The sequence below is a fragment of the Mus pahari genome, chromosome 8 (assembly GCF_900095145.1).
Source record: "Mus pahari chromosome 8, PAHARI_EIJ_v1.1, whole genome shotgun sequence".
Taxonomy (NCBI): Eukaryota; Metazoa; Chordata; class Mammalia; order Rodentia; family Muridae; genus Mus; species Mus pahari.
The window spans coordinates 37,996,519-38,016,209 of NC_034597.1; the positions used below are offsets into that span (position 1 = coordinate 37,996,519).

Here is a 19,691-nt window from a genome sequence, read left to right on the forward strand (position 1 = left end):
CTGTTTGTGTGCCGCGTCATTTCTTGCTGGCGGGAAGGTAGCGCGGGACAAATTGTGTGTATGGGGGTGGGGTATGTGCTCATGTGAATGCAGACCCCTGGAGTCCATAGGAGGACACAGGATCTCCTGGAGCTGGAGTTAGAGATGCTTGTTGGAATTGAACTTGCATCCTCTGGAAGATCAGCAAATGTCCTTGACCACTGAGCCATCTCCCCAGCCACGCCATGTCGTTTTGACTTTTGAGCTGATATAAATGTTTATATACTCAAAATCAAACCAAGAAGCCTCACTGTCCTCCGAAAGCAATGCTTTGCGTAGAACTGACGCTAGTATTCTACCTATATCACATGTCATTAAAATGAACCCAGACTGTAAACTTGACCTCACCAAGTCATTTCTCTTCAATAATGAAGTTTTTCAGCTATATTTACTTATAGTTTACTCCCACATATCTGAAAGCTGCCATCTGTGGATAATAAGAACAAAGCTTTATCACAGATTGTTTTAATTTCCTGCCTGCTATCAGCAGCAAGAAGGTAACCCTGGAAACGGGGTTCATAGCATCCTCCTTCCTGCTGCCTGTTAGTCACAACCACAAAGCAAACCAGAGCGGCCTCCTGAAGTTGGTCTGTCCACACCACCACTGCCTTCGTCAGGGTTACACGGTCAAGCAGCCATCCATCAAGCCTCATGCCCTGTAGAAAGAACCCCTCCTGAAAACACTATGGCATACATGTGATGCTCTCTAAGCATCTTCTGAAGCAAGGATGTCAGACCCTTCCATGATTGTGTTAACACACACTGCTGGGTCCCATCCACAGTCTCTGTGGGTCTGGGTGGGCTTGAGAATCTGATTTCTGAAAAACTCCTAGACACTGTGATGCTGGCCCAACCCCATGGAGAGCCCGCTGTGGAGCATCTCGGTTGCTACCCAGAACCTTCGCATCTCCTACTGTTCCTGCTCAAACATGTATGTGCACATTTAGGACAAACAGACCTGCTTTGCCAGGGAGAAGGGCACAAGGGAAAGACACAGGAAACTTCTGTCTTGTTCTTACCGCCATCGTTACTGAAAGTTGTATGGTTCAAAACCCAGAACTGAGCTGCCAAGCCCCTTCTAGGGCTGCCTGTGTGGCCCCCATTTGTCCTCTCCCGGAACCTAGTGCCTACATTTCCTTATAACATTTCCTTACTCGTTATCAGATCTGTTACCTGAGACAGAACTGCAGCCAGGCAGTGGTGGCACGTGCCTTAGTCCTGGCACTGGGGAAGCAGAAGCAGGTGGGTCTCTGTGGGGAAACTTTGCTAATTAACATTGAAGTTCACCATGACCAGACAGCCTCTGTGCTTAGTGCAATATGGGAGACTCCCATCTCCTTCTCTGACCTAGTCTGGGGAATTCTAAGCCCCCCCCCCCACCTGAGGGACGTCAAAATGCCTCATAGTTTATAGGACCAGTTTCCTTTCTCCTGACGAAACCTGCCAGCCAGTACCCCCAGTCAGTGGCCTTGCCCTTCCTGGATGTCACTACCCTCAGTCCCCCAAAACTTTATGAGCCTTCAGTCACCCTAAGTAAAGTTGATCTGCCTACTAAGTGCAAGTCCAGTGTGGTTTATTCACCATATGCACTCACAGGGCTTCCGAACCCCACTCCCAACCCCATCCAAAACCTCTACTCCCTCTGCCCTCGTGGACTGTGTGGACAGCGGCCCACTAGAGCAGGGAGACCCATGGGTCTCTGTGAGTTTTGGCTAGCCTGGTCTACATTGTGGGACTCTCATAAGGAAAGGAAGGAAGGAAGGAAGGAAGGAAGGAAGGAAGGAAGGAAGGAAGGAAGGAAGGAAGGAAGGAAGGAAGAAGGGAGAGAGAAAGGAGGGAGGGAGAGAGGGAGAGAGGTTGGTTATGTTGAGTTATTTTATAGTAAAAAAAAAATTAAAATTGAATAAACGAATGCTTTAAAATTTTTGTATTTTGCTGAAAATGCTTTCTCCCAAAGTATATTAAATATTCGAGTTTTTCTTGTATTGATAGTTTTTTGTGGGAGCTTATTGTTTTTAAGTCAAGTAATCTAGAACTGACAGTGTTTGCCAGACCTGGGATTTGCTTAGGCTGTTAAGAGTCAAAAGTTTCTTTTCCTTTTTATTTTATACCTTGCAAAGTTTTCCCGATATTTACATTTTGGTGTTTAGACATTTTTCTTTGGTGAAGCACGCATTTCTCTCCGTGGTCCCTGATTAACGTTACCAGCTGAGCACCCTGGCACTGCTAACTGCTTCCTTCCTGGGCAGCGTCTTCAGCGAGAAGGGCTTGCAGAATGCCCATCAGTCATAGACTGGGGACACTCAAGACTGGAACATACGAAGTGGTTCTGAGTCACCAACCCACCAGTGACCTTACCAGCAGGCCTTGGGTGTGTGGCTTTAATTAGAGAAACAACCACTCACCCAGCTTTTGCTTTGGCTCTCGATGGGGGACAGAAGCCAACTCGGAAGCAGTCCAAGGTTCTTGGCTGTTGCGTGGTAACTGTGCTTTAAGACACTGCTGTGGACCAAGGACTTCTCCAGCATATGTTTACTGGGAAGCAGTGTGAACGGCAAGAATAGTCACAGCAGCTGCTGCTGCAAGACGGGACCCCCTGTCTGTCTTACGGCACTAAGTGGAGGACCAGAAGCAACTGGGCTGACAGAACCGGCAACAGACTGGAATGGATGAGCCCTGCGCAATCCACCGAGGAGCTGGTCTCGGTTGGACAACCCTGCTCAGGCTGTGTGGAGCAGCATCAGAGCCTGCAGGATAGCCGCCATGGAGTGACTTCAGGAGGAGCTGGCAGGCAGTGTTGATTACAGGGCTGGGCAGTTCATACTCCTGCCATTTTCAACATACATTGGACGGTGAGATGCGCCTGGAGCTCTCTCTGAGCTATGTACAGTGACTGCCACAGTAGTTTCAATTTATTTGAAAATCCAAGCATGTTCTTAAAAAATTAAAATTATCAAAGTACAGTTGACCCATGACGTTAAACTATGTTAATTCACTTATGTAAGGGTTGCTTAGGATATTGGTGATAATTTCAGATGGGAGGATATCAGAATCAGGTAGCTTAGCAACTTTTATAAACTCAAGGTCTGTATAGAATATACCCCGACGGTAGTCTGCTCTAATCATTTACTACCATGAAAATATGCATAAATCCATTTTTAAAGTAAATACTTGGAGGCCAGGCGTGGTGGCGCACGCCTTTAATCCCAGTACTTGGGAGGCAGAGGCAGAAGCAGGTGGATTTCTGAGTTCGAGGCCATCCTGGTCTACAAAGCGAGTTCCAGGATAGCCAGAGCTATACAGAAACCCTGTCTCAAAAAAACCAAAAAAAAAAAAAAAAAAAAAAAGTAAATACTTGGGGTGGAGAGGAAGCTTAATTGGTGAAGTGCTGGCCGTACAAGCATCAGGACCTGAGTTCAGATCCCTCAGAACATAACCTGGGCACACAGGAGCCATAACCCAGTGCTGGGATGCTGGGATGCTGGGATTACATATTGTAATGCTAGGTGTGGTCCCCAAGGACTGGTTGCCCCAAAGACAAGAGTCCACTCGTAGACCGAAGTGACACTATGTGACCCTGCCCGCCCCCCCCCCCATGTTATTTCTGATTGGTGAATAAAGATTCCAATAGCCCACAGCTGTGCAGAATTGAGGTAGGCCAACTTGGTGTTCCCAGGCTTGGGGTAGGAGGAGACCACAAGGAGCGAGAGAAGGTGGAGAAAGGAGAAAGATACCACGAGTTAGGAGTCAAGAAAGCATGGCCACGAGGGCTGGCCAACTGCAGTTAAAATAAAACTATGTAAGTACTTAACTCAGGGTTATCAGTCGGGAATAGATTTTAATAGCAGAGGGTAGATATCTGTCCAGCACTAGTGCTAATAAAGGCTTATTGTAAATATAAAGGTCATGTGTGTCATTTATCCAGGAACTGAATGACCAAAGACGGGGCAGACACCCTGGATTGAAATTAAATATTTTCTACAACAGGAAGGCAGAGACAGGAGGATTTCCAGAGACTTGCTAACCATCTAGCCAATCAGCGAGCTGCAAGTTCAGGGAGAGACACTGCCCCAACTGCCCCAGGTGTCAGGGGTACTAAGTCAGTGTTAACCCCTGGCCTACACACACACACACACACACACACACACACACATGCATATATATATATATATATTGTATATGTGCACAGAGTGCAACTTCCTCTAGACTTATGTAGCAGAGCAAACACTGTGCTGTTTGTAATCAACTGTAAATAAATATTCAGTATTAAATCATAATTGGAAAAGCATCAACTGTTGGGCTGGTCATACTGCCGGGTCGTAGGGCTCTTAACTAGCATGCACGAGGCCCCGGGTCCAATGTCTGACACCACATACTAGTTAAATGTAGAACTACCGTGATGTCATAGCTGCCTCTCACTGCAGCTGCGATGAGTCTGCCTCATCTGCTAGCCTTTTCGAGTAGTCCCTCTCTGCCGTAAGTTGTATGACCTGGTAGAAATGATCTCTTAGTTTACATAGAATTCATAATGCATGACTAGTGTATTCATCTGTTTGCTATTAGCAAGGCTTCCTGTCAGTAGCAGATTATCATCTTTCAGACGATTTGAAAGTTACACATGAACTGATTCTACAAGGGCTGGTGCCAGTGGAGTGCAGTGAAGTGCTGCAGAGCATTTCTAGTCTCACCCGCATCCCTCACTATACTGTAAGACAATGAGTATTTAAGTCATTTCCACACAATACCTAACCTTGAATATATACATCATGCTTTCTTATGGTCTCAATAATATAGTATCAAATTTCTGTATGTTTGCCAATCCAACAAAAGACTAATGTATCTACATGAAGGACCTGTGTGCTTCTCTCCAAGAGTGAGGGCAATCACATTTCCTGTTTGCGGAGCCCTTTGGATTTCCTTCTTGCTAGACACCTTGGCAGTTTCCAGTTGTGTGGTTCACATTTCTCCAACCACTTTCCAGCATCTCATCTGACATTATCAGCTCTGTTATCATCACCCACTGCCCGGGGCATGAGTGGGAAATGCCTCTTCCTATCTTATCGCTTGACTCCACTTGTGATGGTATCCAACACATGAAAATTCTTAGTTGATGTTAGTCATATTTTATGGTTTCTAGATTAAGCCATGATTAAGCAGTCTTCTATTATAGAATTAGATATCTAAAATCATAGCTTTTTTATGTTTTAAAGCTCTGTGTACTTTTAAAATTTTGCCAGAGTTATACAGGCTCCTTTTTAAAGGGACACAAAAGTCCCGCTTAGAATTCCAACTTGTAAATTTAAGGACCAAAGATCATTAGTCCGTCCTCTCTAGTAAATAGCAGATCAAGGCAGTCACCAACAGATCCTAAATCGGTAGGTGACAGGCTGGCTGGAAACTCTAATTGACGAGATCAGCTGAGACACTTCAAGCTGACTGAGCTTAATGCCAGAAAAGACATTTATTTAGCTTCCCCAGACAGGCTCCCATGCTTCCTTCAATGCATCAGTCTTGCCTACATTAAAAGTTTTTGTTTTGAAAGAGCAAGCTTCTCAATCTGATAATTAGTGCAACACAAGAAACAGCGGGCTCACCATAGACTAAACCTTGGGAATACAAGAAACAGCGGGCTCACCATAGACTAAATCTTGGGAATAAAATAAACAGCGGGCTCACCATAGACCAAATCTTGGGAATAAAATAAACAGCGGGCTCACCATAGACTAAATCTTGGGAATAAAATAAACAGGCAATCCAGATTCCTAATCGCAAAACCAGTAATTAGACATCCGCCCTCTCCTGGCCAATTCTGGTACTGCAGCCTTATTCACTGAAACACTAAACTCAAATTGACCAAAAGATGCTGCAAATGCAAACCTGGAGAGATGCCAGGGTGTGGAGGAGTTTCTGGAGCCAGACAAAGCAAAGAGCAGGAGAAGAAAGGAGAGGAAGAAAGCCAAGTAAATTAGTACGACACTGAAAGCCAGGTCACACGGATGCTCCTGGTCCTCTCAGCTCCGCTGCTTGTCGACCTCCATCTGGAGCAAGTCTTCCCTGAGCCTCAGTTTCCTTGTCTACAACATGGGAATATTACATGCTCTATAGGGCTATTATGAAGATAAAGCAAGGTGACACCTGTCAAAGGCTCAGGGAGGGCTTAAGTCAGCAGGCAAAGACAAGCAGGCAGTCAAGGCAGCACCGAAGCCCCCTTTATGCTGTCATCTCCCGGCACTGACCAAGCGCCCTCGCTACTGGCTCACTGTGTGGCTATCGTCACACTTCTCTTCCCCATGACTGGCTAATGTCTTTCCTCTAAAGGCCCTCCCGGGAGGGCTAGAACCATGTCCAACTTCACTCATTCTATTCTCAGCGCTCTGCACAATGCCTGGAACACAGTAAGTGCCTCCAAGCCTGGTGGTACAAACCTTAATCTCAGCATTCAAGAGGCAGAGGCTGGTGGGGCTCAGTGAGTGTTCCAGGCCAGCCTGGTCTACAGAGCGAGTTCCAGGCCAGCCAGGGTTACACAGAGAAACCCTGTCTCAAATAAATAATTAAACAAATAAATAGAAACACTGGTAAAAATTCCCAGTAAATCTCATGAATAAATATTTAGTACTGCTTTGGGTTGAATTGTACTCTCTTCAAGAAAATCCTGTTGAAGATCTGGGTGCCTCTGAATATGATCTTACGACATATGTGATGTTCCAGGTGTAATTCAGCAAATTCAGATGAGACACACTACAACATGAATCTTTATCAGCAGTGTCCACAGACAACAAAAGCAAGGACACTGGCAGCGGTAGAGATTGGAGCGATGATGGCTTCAAACCAAGGAAGATGGACTGAGTTCTACAACCAGAAACTGGGAGGAGGCATGGAAGGTCTCCAGTATAGTTTCAGAGGAAGCTAGGGTTTGCTGGCTCATTCCCAGATGTGGCATCTAGGGCTGTAAAATCCCCAGCTTAAATCCCAAACTCTGGGAGTTTTCTTTGGCAGCCTAAGAAACTAGTATCAGTACCAATGTGTGATAGTAGTATGAATGAGAATGTTTTGCCCCACCCCCACATAGGCTCATGTTTAAATGCTTGGTCCCCAGCTGGAGGAACCCTTTTGGAAGGATTAGGAGGTGTGGCCTTGTTGGAGAAAGTGTGACACTGGGCATAGGCTTGGAGATTAAGAGCCCATGTTAGGACCAGTCTGTTAGGGTGTCTGTCTGTCTATCTGCCCCCTCCCCCTCTCTCTGCCTCCAACCAGAGAAAAAGATTAAAGCTTTCAGCTACTGCTCTAGTACCATGCCTGCCTGCCTGCCACTACACTCACTGCCCTGATGGTTATGGATTCATTCTCTGAAGCTATAAAGCTAGCACTTAAATTTCCTTTATAAATTGCCTTGGTCATGGTATCTTCACCACAGAAAAGCTTGTCTGTCATTCCAGTGTTGCATGCAGTACCTTTACCTCCCCATTTCTGGCTTTTCTCCCCTTGTCTTGACAGCTCTGATCTACATAAACTACTGTAGCAACAGCTTTCTTTTTTTAAAGATTTATTTATTTATTATATGTAAGTATACTGTAGCTGTTTTCAGATACCCCAGAAGAGGGCATTTGATCTCATTTCAGATGGTTGTGAGCCACCATGTAGTTGCTGGGATTTGAACTCAGGACCTTCGGAAGAGCAGTCATTGCTCTTAACCACTGAGCCATCTCTCCAGCCCAGCAACAGCTTTCATGTTTCCTCTTTATTCACAGTGCTCTTCCTGATAACAAATAAGCTATATTTAATAATTCACTAGCAAAATTAACAGAAGGTATTAGTGAGTCAAGATTTAAATGAGCTACATAAACATGTTTACACAGTGACATTTCAGCCCTTAAGATAAACTGGTGCGCCGGGCGTAGTGGCGCATGCCTTTAATCCCAGCACTTGGGAGGCAGAGGCAGGCGGATTTCTGAGTTCGAGGCCAGCCTGGTCTACAAAGTGAGTTCCAGGACAGCCAGAGCTATAAAGAGAAACCTTTTTTCGAAAAACCAAAAAAAAAAAAAAAAAGATGAACTGGTGCGTGTGTGTGTGTGTGTGTGTGTGTGTGTGTGTGTGTGTGTCTGTGATGTCATTTCCCTCAGTTCCTCGTCTCTTAAGACAATCTCTCCACCATGAACCTGGAGCCTGCCAGTTCGGCTAGACTAGGTAGCCGGCAAGCCCCAGGGATCCTGTCTACCTCCTCAGTACTAAGATAAACACAAGTATGCCACTTGCCTTGCTTTCTTATATGGGCACTGGGAATCAAACATGGGTCTTAATGGTTATTCAGTAAGCACATTTTCAACTGAAACATCTCCACAGGCCTTATGATATATATTTTTAAAACAAGGGCATGAATTACCTTTCGTCCATGATATAGGAATGTGTGCTATTCTTCTAGAAGACCCAAGTTCAGACCCTAGCACTCACAACTACTACAGCCTCAAGGAATGTGATGCCCTCTTCTGGCTTCGTGTGTGCACGTGCTCTCACTCCCTCCCTCCTCCCCCTCTCACTTACATATAATTAAAAAGTAAAATAAAGCAAGAATTTTATTTCTTATCTACCTTGACACTTTAGCTGTCACCGTTTAGTCCATCGATTGTCTTAGAGTTTTATTGCTGTTCACACCACAACCACAGCAACTCCTATTTATAAGGAAAAACCCTGCACTGGGGCTGGATTCCTTCCAGTTTGAGGTTTAGTCCATTACTGTCATTGCAGGAAGCATGGCAGCATGCAGGAAGACATAGTGCTGGAAGAGCCAAGAGTCCTACATCTTGACCTGCAGGCAGAACACTGTGCCACACTGGGTACAGCTTGAGCATAGGAGACCTCAATGCCTGCCCCTTAGTGATACACTTCCTCCAACAAGGCCATGCCTCTTAATAGCACCTTTTCTATGGGCCAAGCATTCAAACACAACTCTATGAGGCCTATACCTATTCCAACTACCACATTTCACTCCCTGGCCCCCATAGACTTGTAGCCATAACATAATGCAAAATGTATTTAGTCCGACTTTAAAAGTCCCCGTGGTCCTCGGGTTCAACAGTATTTAAAAGTCCAAAGCTCAAAGTCTCTTCTGAGATTCATGAAATCTCGTAACTGTAACCCCCTTTAAAATCAAAATAACAAAGCAGATCACATACTTCCAAGAGGAAGAAGAGGCATGTTGCAGTCAGCAAAGCTAAAAAGAACTGGAGATCTGGAGAAAGTTGTCAGACATGGACATCTGGTTTTGAGTTTGTTCAACTGGTTTTGTCCAGTGTTTCCTCACCATGCTCCTTTCTGTACCTTTGGAATGGCAATTATATCCTGTGCCACTATATGCTGGAAGTATGTGGGGAAGACCCTACTTCCATCTTATGAAAAGGAATTAAAGAACAGTTTAGGCCAAGGTGTGGTTGTAAACACCTTTAATCTCAGAGGCATGCAGATCTTTGGGTTCAAGGTCAGACTGGTGTTCAGAACAGTGTACACCAGGACAGGCAAACCAGACGGTGGAGGAAGCCACTGAATACAGAAAGTTGGTTTAGATGCTATTAAGAGAGTGGTCCATGTTCCAGTCCCAGAAAGCAGCAGAACTTGGTAGCTTCGGCCTCGCAGTTCTGGCCTTAGAGTCAATGATAGAAGGGGTTATGGAATTGCCCTCCACAACTAAGGAAAGCCACTGAGGCCGGGTGTGTGGCAGGGGTGTCCCTGTAAGGTGGCCAAGAGAGGCCACTGTGGGAAGCTGTGAAGGTGAAGCCTAGATTGCCTTGGAAACCCCAAGAGTTAGGGATGCCAAGAGTCCTAGGATACACGCTGAGGAAAGGGGCTAGCCCGCAAGCTACAGTAGTGACAACCAGAGGGAGACTTAGTAGGCAGGCAGCCCTGTCATAGATGACCAGAGTCACTCCCATGGAAAGACAGGCACTGGAAAGAGGAGAAAGGTGTGACAGGGAAAAAAGATGGAAAAGTGACAAACTCCCCAGGGGCAAGAAATGAACAGAAGCCAGAAGCGAAGGGAAAACATGCAGAGTATCAAGTAATTAAATAATTTCTGCTATAAGTCAACAAAGAATTAATAAAGCAACAGGCAAACGAACAAATAAATACCTATGTTTGTCCACAAGCTTTTTAAAAAAAAATAATCAGGCTCTCAAGGCCTGTCTCAGCTTCCATATAGGATCTGGTGCAGTGGCAGCACGTGCTGGGTGCTGGGTCACACGTCTGTAACTCCAGTTCCAAAGATCTGATGCCTTCCTCTAGCCTCTGAGGGCCCCTGTATACATGTGGTGTGCATACACACAGGAAGACAAAACACTCATATGTGTGAAATAAAAAAATAACTTTTTGGAAATTATTAGGAAATTGTTACTTTTTTGGGAAAATTTAGGTTGTTTTTTGTTTTTGTTTTTGTTTTGAGACAGGGTTTCTCTGTGTAGCCCTGGCTGTCCTGGAACTCACTTTGTAGACCAGGCTGGCCTCGAACTCTGCCTCCCAAGTGCTGGGATTAAAGGTAGTGCGCCACCACGCCCGGACAGGTTTGGTTTTTTTATCAAGAATCCATCATGGGCCGGGCATGGTGGCACATGCACGCCTTTAATCCCAGCACTTGGGAGGCAGAGGCAGGTGGAGTTTGAGTTCAAGGCCAGCCTGGTCTATGAGTTCCAGGACAGCCAGGGCTATACAGAGAAACCCTGTCTCGAAAAATAAAAACAAAAACAAAAACAAAAAAGAATCCAGCATGGATGGGGAGGGGCTCACAAGCCCCACTCCTAAGGCTCTATCTCAGTTGATGGCTTCTGGGGAAGGAAGAGTCAAGTTTTTTTAAGGATGTGACTCCCAGCAGGTCAAACAGTCCAGTGGATGGCCATATAACCATGAGCATATGGACACCATAGGTTTTGTAAATTTTAATTTATAAATATACATTTATTAAAAATAAATATAAAATTTTAAAGGCAGAAAGTTGGGAAGGGGAGGGCAGAAAGGAAGAGTGGGGAGGCAGAAGGATAAAAGAGAATTAGGAGGGATGGGAGGGGAATCTGATTTAAATACATTGTATACATGAACAGAATTCTTTGTTGGTTTCTGTGTAGCCCTGGAAGTCCTTGGAACTCACTCCCTAGACCAGGCTGGCCTCGAACTCAGATCTGCAAGCCTATGGTGGGATTAAAGGTGTGTGCTGCTGCTATCACCACTCAGGTATAAGTAGAATTCTTGAACTAATAAAAACAGATTTAAAACTAAACATTTGGGCCTGGAGAGATGGCTCAGTGGTTAAGAGCACTGGGTATTCTTCCAGAGGACCTAGGTTCAATTCCCAGCACCCATGTGGCAGCTCACAACTCCAATTCCAAGAGATTCAATCCCTCATACGGACATACAGGTAGGCAAAATACAAATGCATATGAAATAAAAATAAATGCAAGTTATGCAAAAATTAAGTTATTAGACATTTCATCTTTACTATACTTTATTACATGTGACAAATTGATCTTACTCAGCCCACACCTCTCTGTCCACATGCTTGGTAGGAAAGTGCACTGATTCAGCTTGCTATATTGCAACATAAAGTATCTACCAACCAGTGGCTAGCCTACCTGGTTCCCACCATGTATAAATTCCCACTTAGCTTCCTCGTTGTGTGGATAAAAGAATCACGCTTCATGTCAAAGCTCAGGGTTACCGAAGGCCGTTCCATTGAGACGGCCACGGTAGCTCACACCCCTAATCTCTGCATTCCAGAGGCAGAGGCAGGCAGATCTCCTAGTTCTAGACTAGTCTGGTTGGCCTATATATCTGGCTCCATGCCAGCCAAAACTGTATTTAAAAAACAAAAACACTCAATTGATGGTGATCAAAAAAGTTCAAATTATCAATGATTTTTATTGTGGTAGGATATCTATAAAATTCTTAACCGTTCGTAAGGCATACAGTTCAGTAGTAATCATGATGCTATGTAATCACCTCTGTCTAATTTCTATCACCAGAAAAGGAAACCCCACAGCCATTAAGCTGTCACTCGCTAGCCCTGTCTTCTCAGCTGACAGACAAATCCTGTCTCTAGGTCGATGGACTTCCTATGAATAAATAGGAATAGGGGCGGTGCTTTGGAGTCCTCAGGCTTCTTTAGCTGGATCTGAGCTCCCGAGTAAGCCTGTGACAATCGTTCTCAAAGCAGTCTAGAAGCTCCTCTCCCTGGGAGTCATGGGATGGGCAGGAGGGAGGGGCTCAGCTGAAGGATGTCAGTGAGGACCCCTTTTTATGTCTACAAGAGGCAGAGTGAACAAGGCTCGGTCAAGATACTCCTCCTGGTTACACCCTGGACAAACACTCTAACGCTCCCAGACATTGAATGTTCAGAAAAAAAAATCTCAGTGACTGTTCTTCAGTCTTTGCATTTTCAAACTCTGCTTTTGAGGTCCAAACTTTCACCATCCAATAAATGTAAAACGGTGAAACCCAGACTCAGAACTAAATCTGGGCCCACTTCCTCGAATTATTAGGAAGTAGTTTCATTTCCTTCGGGGCTCCGCCCTTCTCAGGCTCTGATCTCCCACCCTTCCTTTGAGGTTGAGGAAGGTTTGGCAGGAATAACTGTTCTTTCTAGGACGGGTCCCCATGTCCTCAATGCCTCCAGGAACAGACAGGATTACTACCTTTCAAAACAGTGTGGCTTCCCCTTCCACCGGTGCGTAGTGGTGGAGGCAAAGAAACACAGAGATGCCCATATGTAAACTGAAAATAAGGCCTGTGAACTCAGCCAAAGGAACCAGAGCTTCTCTTTTATAAAGGCCAACACTGCTTTACCAAATAGGCAGCAAGGCCCTATTTTCCACTTCCTCTTCACCCTGCCTCTGTACCCCCACAGCAACTGCCTCATCACTGCCTCACTGGCTGGGGAAGACTTGCTGTCAGCAGGCTCAGACTGCCACCGATTTTAGGCGGCGGGGGGGCGGGGGGGAGGACAAAAGCATGGAACCCCAGGTCCAGTGAACTTCAACCATCAGAGTAGCAGCGGTGGGGGGTGTCCCTTTATTCTTTGAGGGAGCAAGTATTAAAAGACTTTCAGCAATAATACTAGCTCAAGAAAAGTTCACACCTCAAACTGCTAGTAAGTCCGAATCCAGAGTTGTGCCAAATTTTGGTAAAGTCCTAAGCTAGAGTAATTGGAGTAAATTCCAGTTCTCTGAAGAAGTCCCCCACCCCATTACAAGTACCTAACTTTACTAGGCTCACGGGGTGTAACGGAAACCTGGCTTCACCCAAAAACGCTAGCTCTCATATTGATGCAAGACGCGTCCCTTCAACAAGTGTCCACGGGATCCTTGTGTGGGAAAGGTGGGTGCTGCACGTGCCTAATCCCATTCCGGGCGCTGGGGTAAGAGGGTCGCACATCCCTTCCCTCCCCGGAGTTCAGTGTAGTCAGTGGCTATGCATTCGCCTTCCCCCTTACCCCTCCACAGAGTGCCAGCCATAGGACCCGGGGGGACCCTCGCCTCGGCCAGGTGGAGGCTCCGGGGACACAGCTGGGGCAGGGACGTGACAACTTGGCTCTCTGGGCCAAAAGTGAAGCAACTCTGGAAAGTTCGCGGAGCTGCCCCGGCTTTCTGAAGCCGCCTCCCGGCGCCCAGAACACCCCGGAGCACGCACGGACCTGAGATGGTCTCCTGGTATCCCTTGGTGAAGTACTGCATGGCGGTGGCCGCTCTCCAGGGCGTCTTGAGCAGCCCCTGCCGCTGGGGGTCCTCGCCCAGCGAGCGCAGGATGGACGAGTAAGCGGCCGCCAGTTTGGGGAGGTTCACCTGGTTTTCCTCCTCGCTGCGGTGCCGCCCTGCCTTCCAGGCTTCGGCCGGCTGTGCGCCCTTGGCCTCGGGCGGCCGGGACTTCTCGGCAGGAGGGCTGGCCCCCGGCCGCGGCAGCTCCCGCTCGGAGAACCCATTGGTGCACCTGACTCCCGGCTTCTCCATGGACCCGGTGCTAACAAGCGCTGCGGCTCAGCTTAGCCGGCGGCCGCGACCTGTGGCCGTCACCCGGACTGGGGCTCAGCACCGAGAGATACTCTGGGAGTCTAGGGCAGTCGCCAGCTGGGGAGCCCCGCCGCGCCTCTCTTTTTATGGCGGGGCGACTCGGCCGGCGCCGCGAGATATTCTCATTGGCCGAAGCCTCTTGCGTCATGGATCTCGCCCCGCCCCTGCGCCCCGCCCTCCGGGGTGGCCCCTAAACCCCCGCAGCAAGACAAGCTTCAGGTTAGAACCCCTCGATTTATAAAGGGAAGAACTGAGTCTACAAAGAGACAAGAATCCGGGGAGCTGGAACCTCCGAGATAGAGACACCGATTCTCCCTCACTTTCCACGGGAAAAGGGGGCGTGTTCGCAAAAAAACGCTGTGGTCTAGTTGCCCTGAGAAAGATGAGCTAACTAACAGGTGACCTTGCAGGGGCAGGCAGGGTGGAGCAAATATGCTGGTGATAAGCAACCTTGTGCTCTTTTTTTTTTAATTTTTTTTTTCTTTTTAGCTTTTTTTTTTTTTTTGAGATTACAATTAACTTCCTGTGTGCTTTCTCTTTCCTCCTTCCAAACCTTCCCAAATACCTTCCCCCCACACAAACACCGTACTCTCTTTCAAATTCAGTCTCTTTTTTAACAGTTCTAATGTATGTGTATGTGTTTCTAAATATATAAATACAACTTGCTCAGTCTGGTTAATGTCTCTTGTGTGTATACGTTTTCAGAGCTAATCTGGTATTGGTGTTCTCTTTCCTAGGGAAGACTACCCCAGTCTAAGCATTCCTTGGTCACCTGTGGTTCTTTGTCATGAGTCATTGTCTTCCTTACCCCCACCCTCACCCTCATCCGTGTTCATACCTTTTTTTTGTTTTTGTTTTTGTTTTTGTTTTTGTTTTTGTTTTTGTTTTTCGAGACAGGGTTTCTCTGTATAGTTCTGGCTGTCCTGGAACTCACTTTGTAGACCAGGCTGGCCTGGAACTCAGAAATCCACCTGCCTCTGCCTCCCGAGTGCTGGGATTAAAGGCATGTGCCACCACGCCTGGCTTCGTGTTCATACTTCTATTAGAGGCATTTTTGTGTGTGTGCTTTGTTTTACTTTTTGAGACCAAGTCTAACGGTACAACTCTGGCTGGCCAGGAGTTCGCTATGTCGACCACCAGGAAGGCCTTTAATTCAAATGATCTGCCTGCCTCACACTTCCAAACGGTGGGATTAAAAGCATGAGCCCTGCCCCTCTCCTGCTTTAAAAGCTAGAGATGTTGTGACTTGAAAATTGTTCAGTTCTGGGCTGGTGAGATGGCTCAGCAGGTAAGAGCACCCGACTGTTCTTCCAAAGGTCCTGAGTTCAAATCCCAGCAACCACATGGTGGCTCACAACCATCCGTAGCGAGATCTGGCGCCCTCTTCTGGAGTGTCTGAAGACAGCTACAGTGTACTTACTTATAATAAATAAATAAAATCTTTAAAAAAGAAAAAGAAAATTGTTCAGTTGTTTAAAATGTATACAACACACACACCTGCCACTCTAGAAAAACCTCTAGCCTCTGTCAAGGCATGGGTTACAGTACATGGCACCCACTCACGGGAGTGCCCTATGCCTGGGGAGATAATAATCTTTGTGAGCTGCCAGATGGTTGCACTGCTGTTTTAACCTGCTCTGACCTAATCTTTCACAATGACTAGGGGACACTTGTTCTCTTTCATTACCCTGAATTTGGTGATCAGCAAAAGGACTAGGGCAGCTAGCTACATCTCTAGCCGGACAGTGTGTACTCTGCCAAGAACTGGTCCTTGGCAAACAAACCACTGACAAGAGGGGTGCTAGAGTAATGGCTCAGCAGTTAAGAGCACTGGCTGCTTGCTCTCCCCAGCTCCCAGCATCTTCTTCAGGCAACTCACAACCATGTATAACTCCAGCTCCAAGATATCCAATCCCTCTGACGTCTGTGGGCACTTGAAATCACATGTACAACCCCACACACAGACACACACATAGTTTTAAAAAGAATTTGTTTATTAAAACAAATACTTAAACTGGGCACATGCCTTTAATCCCAACACTGGGGACTCTGAGGCATTTGGATCTCTGTGAGTTCAAGGCCAGCCTGGACTCCAGAGTTCCAGGACAGCCAAGGTTACACAAAGAAGAAGCCCTGCCTTAAAAGCCCATAAACAAACAAACACTTTTTTAAAAAAAATAGATGAGGAACTGGAGAGATGGCTCAGTGGTCAAGAGCACTGGCTGCTCTTCCAGAGGACCCAGGTTCAATTCCCAGCACCCACAAACTGTCTATAACTCCAGTTCCAGGGGATCCGACAACCCTCACACAGGCATACATGCAGGCAAAGCACCAATTCACATAAAGTAAAAATAAATTTTACAAAAAGAATAAATGAAGAAATGGGCATCTGTGTTCTTAAGATTTGCATGACTGAAAATCATCTTCTGACCAGCAATTAAGAATTACCTGTGAGTCCTTTGGCCACAAACCTTCAGCCATGAGAAGGTAGTCACCAGTCTGCAATCACTCATCTGCATAATCTGCCCCCCAATTCGGCTTCCAGAAAGGCATGTTTCTTCTTTTCTTTTCTTCTTCCTGTTGTTGTTGTTGTTGTGTGTGTGTGTGTGTGTGTGTGTGTGTGTGTGTGTGTGTGTTGGGACAGGGTTTTTCTGTGTAGTCCTGGTGTTCACTCTATAGATCTGGCAGGCCTGGAACTCAGAGATCTGCCTGCCTCTCCTCCCAAATGCTGGGGTTAAAGGGGTGTGCTGCCACCGCAGAGCCTAAGACTGCTTCTTTAGATGGGAGAATGCCCTCTTCTTGCCTTCAGCTAGTCTATCCTGGAGAGTTTACCACTGCCTGTAGCTTTTCACCACGATTAGCTTCCTGCCTGCAGTAAAACGGCCTGCTGGCTAACATTTGTGGTAGCCAGAACTTTGACCTTGGGAAAATTGATTAGCAAGTGAAAAAAAAAACAAGTGTTTTCATTTAAAACCCATTTGTATTTTGTGGGGAAATAGTAGGTCGATCCAACTTTAAGTACAAAGATTCACTCTCCACAAGTTGGTACAAACTGAAATAAATGTTACTGATCAACTGGGCTTTTTTTTTTCCCTCTATCTCCCAAGTGCTGGGACTTAAAGGCTTGGTGACTCAAATGGGCTCTTAAGCAGTAACACACACTTTGATTTGATTATTTTCTTTGAGATTGGGGGAGGGGGACCTGTTTTTCACAGGGGAGGGATTATGTCATAATTCCAAAGGTGGATTTTATCAAGCAATCAAATTAGTGTCTTCTTTGTTTCCAAGAGTACCTTATGCTGAGTCTCTGACCTATCCATAGGTGTGAGTAACTTGAGATCACAACAAGCAGAGATAAGCCCTGGGATTGTCGTGTACTAATAAAGTCTATTACTGTAAATTGTAATTCGTATGTATTATGGACATCTATCTATTCCAAATAAACATTCAGGAAAAAACACGAGCATTGCTTAATCTCAGAGTCATCTTCAGTCTAAAATAGGAAAAATGGGGCTGAGATGTAGCTCAGTTGGTAGAGTGCCTTCCTAACACATAAAAAGTCCAGGCTTCTATGCTCAGAACCACAAAAAACGAGACATGTTGATGCAAGCCAATCATCCCAGCACTGGGGAGGTGAAAGCAGTGGGTCAGGAGTTCAAGGTCATCTTCAGCTACCTAGAAATTTAGAGTCCAGTCTTGGCTAAATAAGAATCTGACTAAATAAACAAACAAAACAGAAGAAATGTAAAGCACCTGCCTACCATGCTTGAGCCCTGTGCTCCATCCTGAACACTGCCAAAATGTGTGCACATGTCTGTAAGTAAAGTATAAGAAATATGCGTGGGGCTGGAGAGATGGCTCAGTGATTAAGAGCACTGATTACTCTTCCTAGAGGTCCTGAGTTCAATTCCCAGCAACCACATGGTGGCTCACAACCATCTGTAATGGGATCTGATGTCCTCTTCTGGTGTGTCTGAAGACAGCTACAGTGTACTCATATACATAAAATAAACCTTTTTTAAAAAATGGGTAAATCAGTTGCTACTGTGACAGAAAGGTACCAAGAAAAGAAAGAAAGAAAGATGCATGTCAGTGGGTCTTTTAAAAGCTAATTATTGAATTCCTATGTATATCCAATAGCAAATTACATAAATCAAAAAAAGACCACCCAAACTGTGTGTGCATGTGTGTAAATAAAGTATAAGAAATATTCATGTCAGCCGGGCGTGGTGACACACGCCTTTAATCCCAGCATTCAGGAGGCAGAGGCAGGAGGATTTCTGAGTTCGAGGCTAGCCTGGTCTACAAAGTGAGTTCCAGGACAGCCAGGGCTACACAGAGAAACCCTGTCTTGAAAAACCACAAAAAAAAAAAAAGAAAGAAAGAAAGAAAAGAAAAGAAAGGAAATATGCATGTCAGTGGGGTTTTTAAAAAGGTAATTATTGAATTTCTATATATAACTAATAGCAAATTACATAAATCAAGCATAGCTGGAAGCAACATTTAAGGACAGCTCACATGTTTAATAAGTAAAAACAAAGATACCAAGGGATGTGTGTGTGTCTGTGTGTGTGCACGCACAGACCTGATTTCTATTCCTGTGAGCCACGTGCGTGCTTGCACGGAGAATAGAGATCAACATCAGATAGCTGCTTTTATCTTTCTCCATCCTGTTCTTTGGTAACGGAGCCTCTCTGCTGAACGGTGAGCTCACCGGCTTGATTTATCTGGCTGATCAGTGAGTTCCAGCAATCCTCCTGTCTCCACACCCTCTCTTCCGGGATTACAGGTATGTACTCCCACACTTGGCTTTGTATATGGGTCCTGGGGATCTGAGCTCACGTCCTCATGGCTGCACAGCAAACACTTCACCAAACACCAAGACTTCTCAGCCCTCGGGGGAATACTGTTTAAGTGAAGGAAATAAATAAAGATGCTTGCATTTAAAAAAAAAAAAAAAAAGGTTAGTAATCTTGTTGCTTCTCAAAAAAAAAAAAAAGTAAACATTAACTAATAGCTTATTCCTTAAAGAGAGTCCCTAATGAAATTTCTTTTTTGATGTCACCAATGTCACCAATTCTCAGCCCAGTCTCTGAATTTGTGCTGTGTAATTTCAAATAAAGGCAAGGAAGCCCTGGGTGGTGGGGAGTGGTGAAGAGCCTGAGTAAACCTCTGGTTTCTCTTGCTTTCAAAGGCCACGTGGTCAGGCAGTACAAGGCCACTAACCTGTGCCATCATTTGAATACAAAATAGCCCCACTGGCTCACGTGCTCACGTGGCTCAGTCCCCAGCTGGTGGCACTGTGCTGAGAGGAAGCAGGTCATTGGGATGTCTTTTGTCCCGCAACATCTTGTGCCAGGAGCTCCTATGTCTCTCTCTTCCTCTGCTTCCTGACAGCCATGAAGTGAAGAGTGCCACATGTCACACACTCTCAGGTGCTTGGACAGATAGTGAACTTGTCCATCACAGCAAACAGCTCTTGCCGGGCGTCGTGGCGCACGCCTTTCATCCCAGTACTCGGGAGGCAGAGGCAGGCGGATTTCTGAGTTCGAGGCCAGCCTGGTCTACAGAGTGAGTTCCAGGACAGCCAGGGCTACACAGAGAAACCCTGTC

At 45.9% G+C, this 19,691-nt stretch overlaps 1 protein-coding gene across 1 annotated transcript in view; it reads right to left on the bottom strand.

The window, feature by feature from the left end:
• The window catches only part of Gch1 (GTP cyclohydrolase 1), a 28,582-nt gene extending 14,460 nt beyond the window's left edge, over positions 1–14,122 (bottom strand). Inside the window, exon 1 of the mRNA XM_021204098.2 lies at positions 13,706–14,122. Coding sequence (XP_021059757.1) covers positions 13,706–14,018 — 313 coding nt within the window. The 5' untranslated portion in view covers positions 14,019–14,122. The remainder of the gene's footprint in view (positions 1–13,705) is intronic.
• Between the last annotated feature and the right edge of the window lie 5,569 nt (positions 14,123–19,691).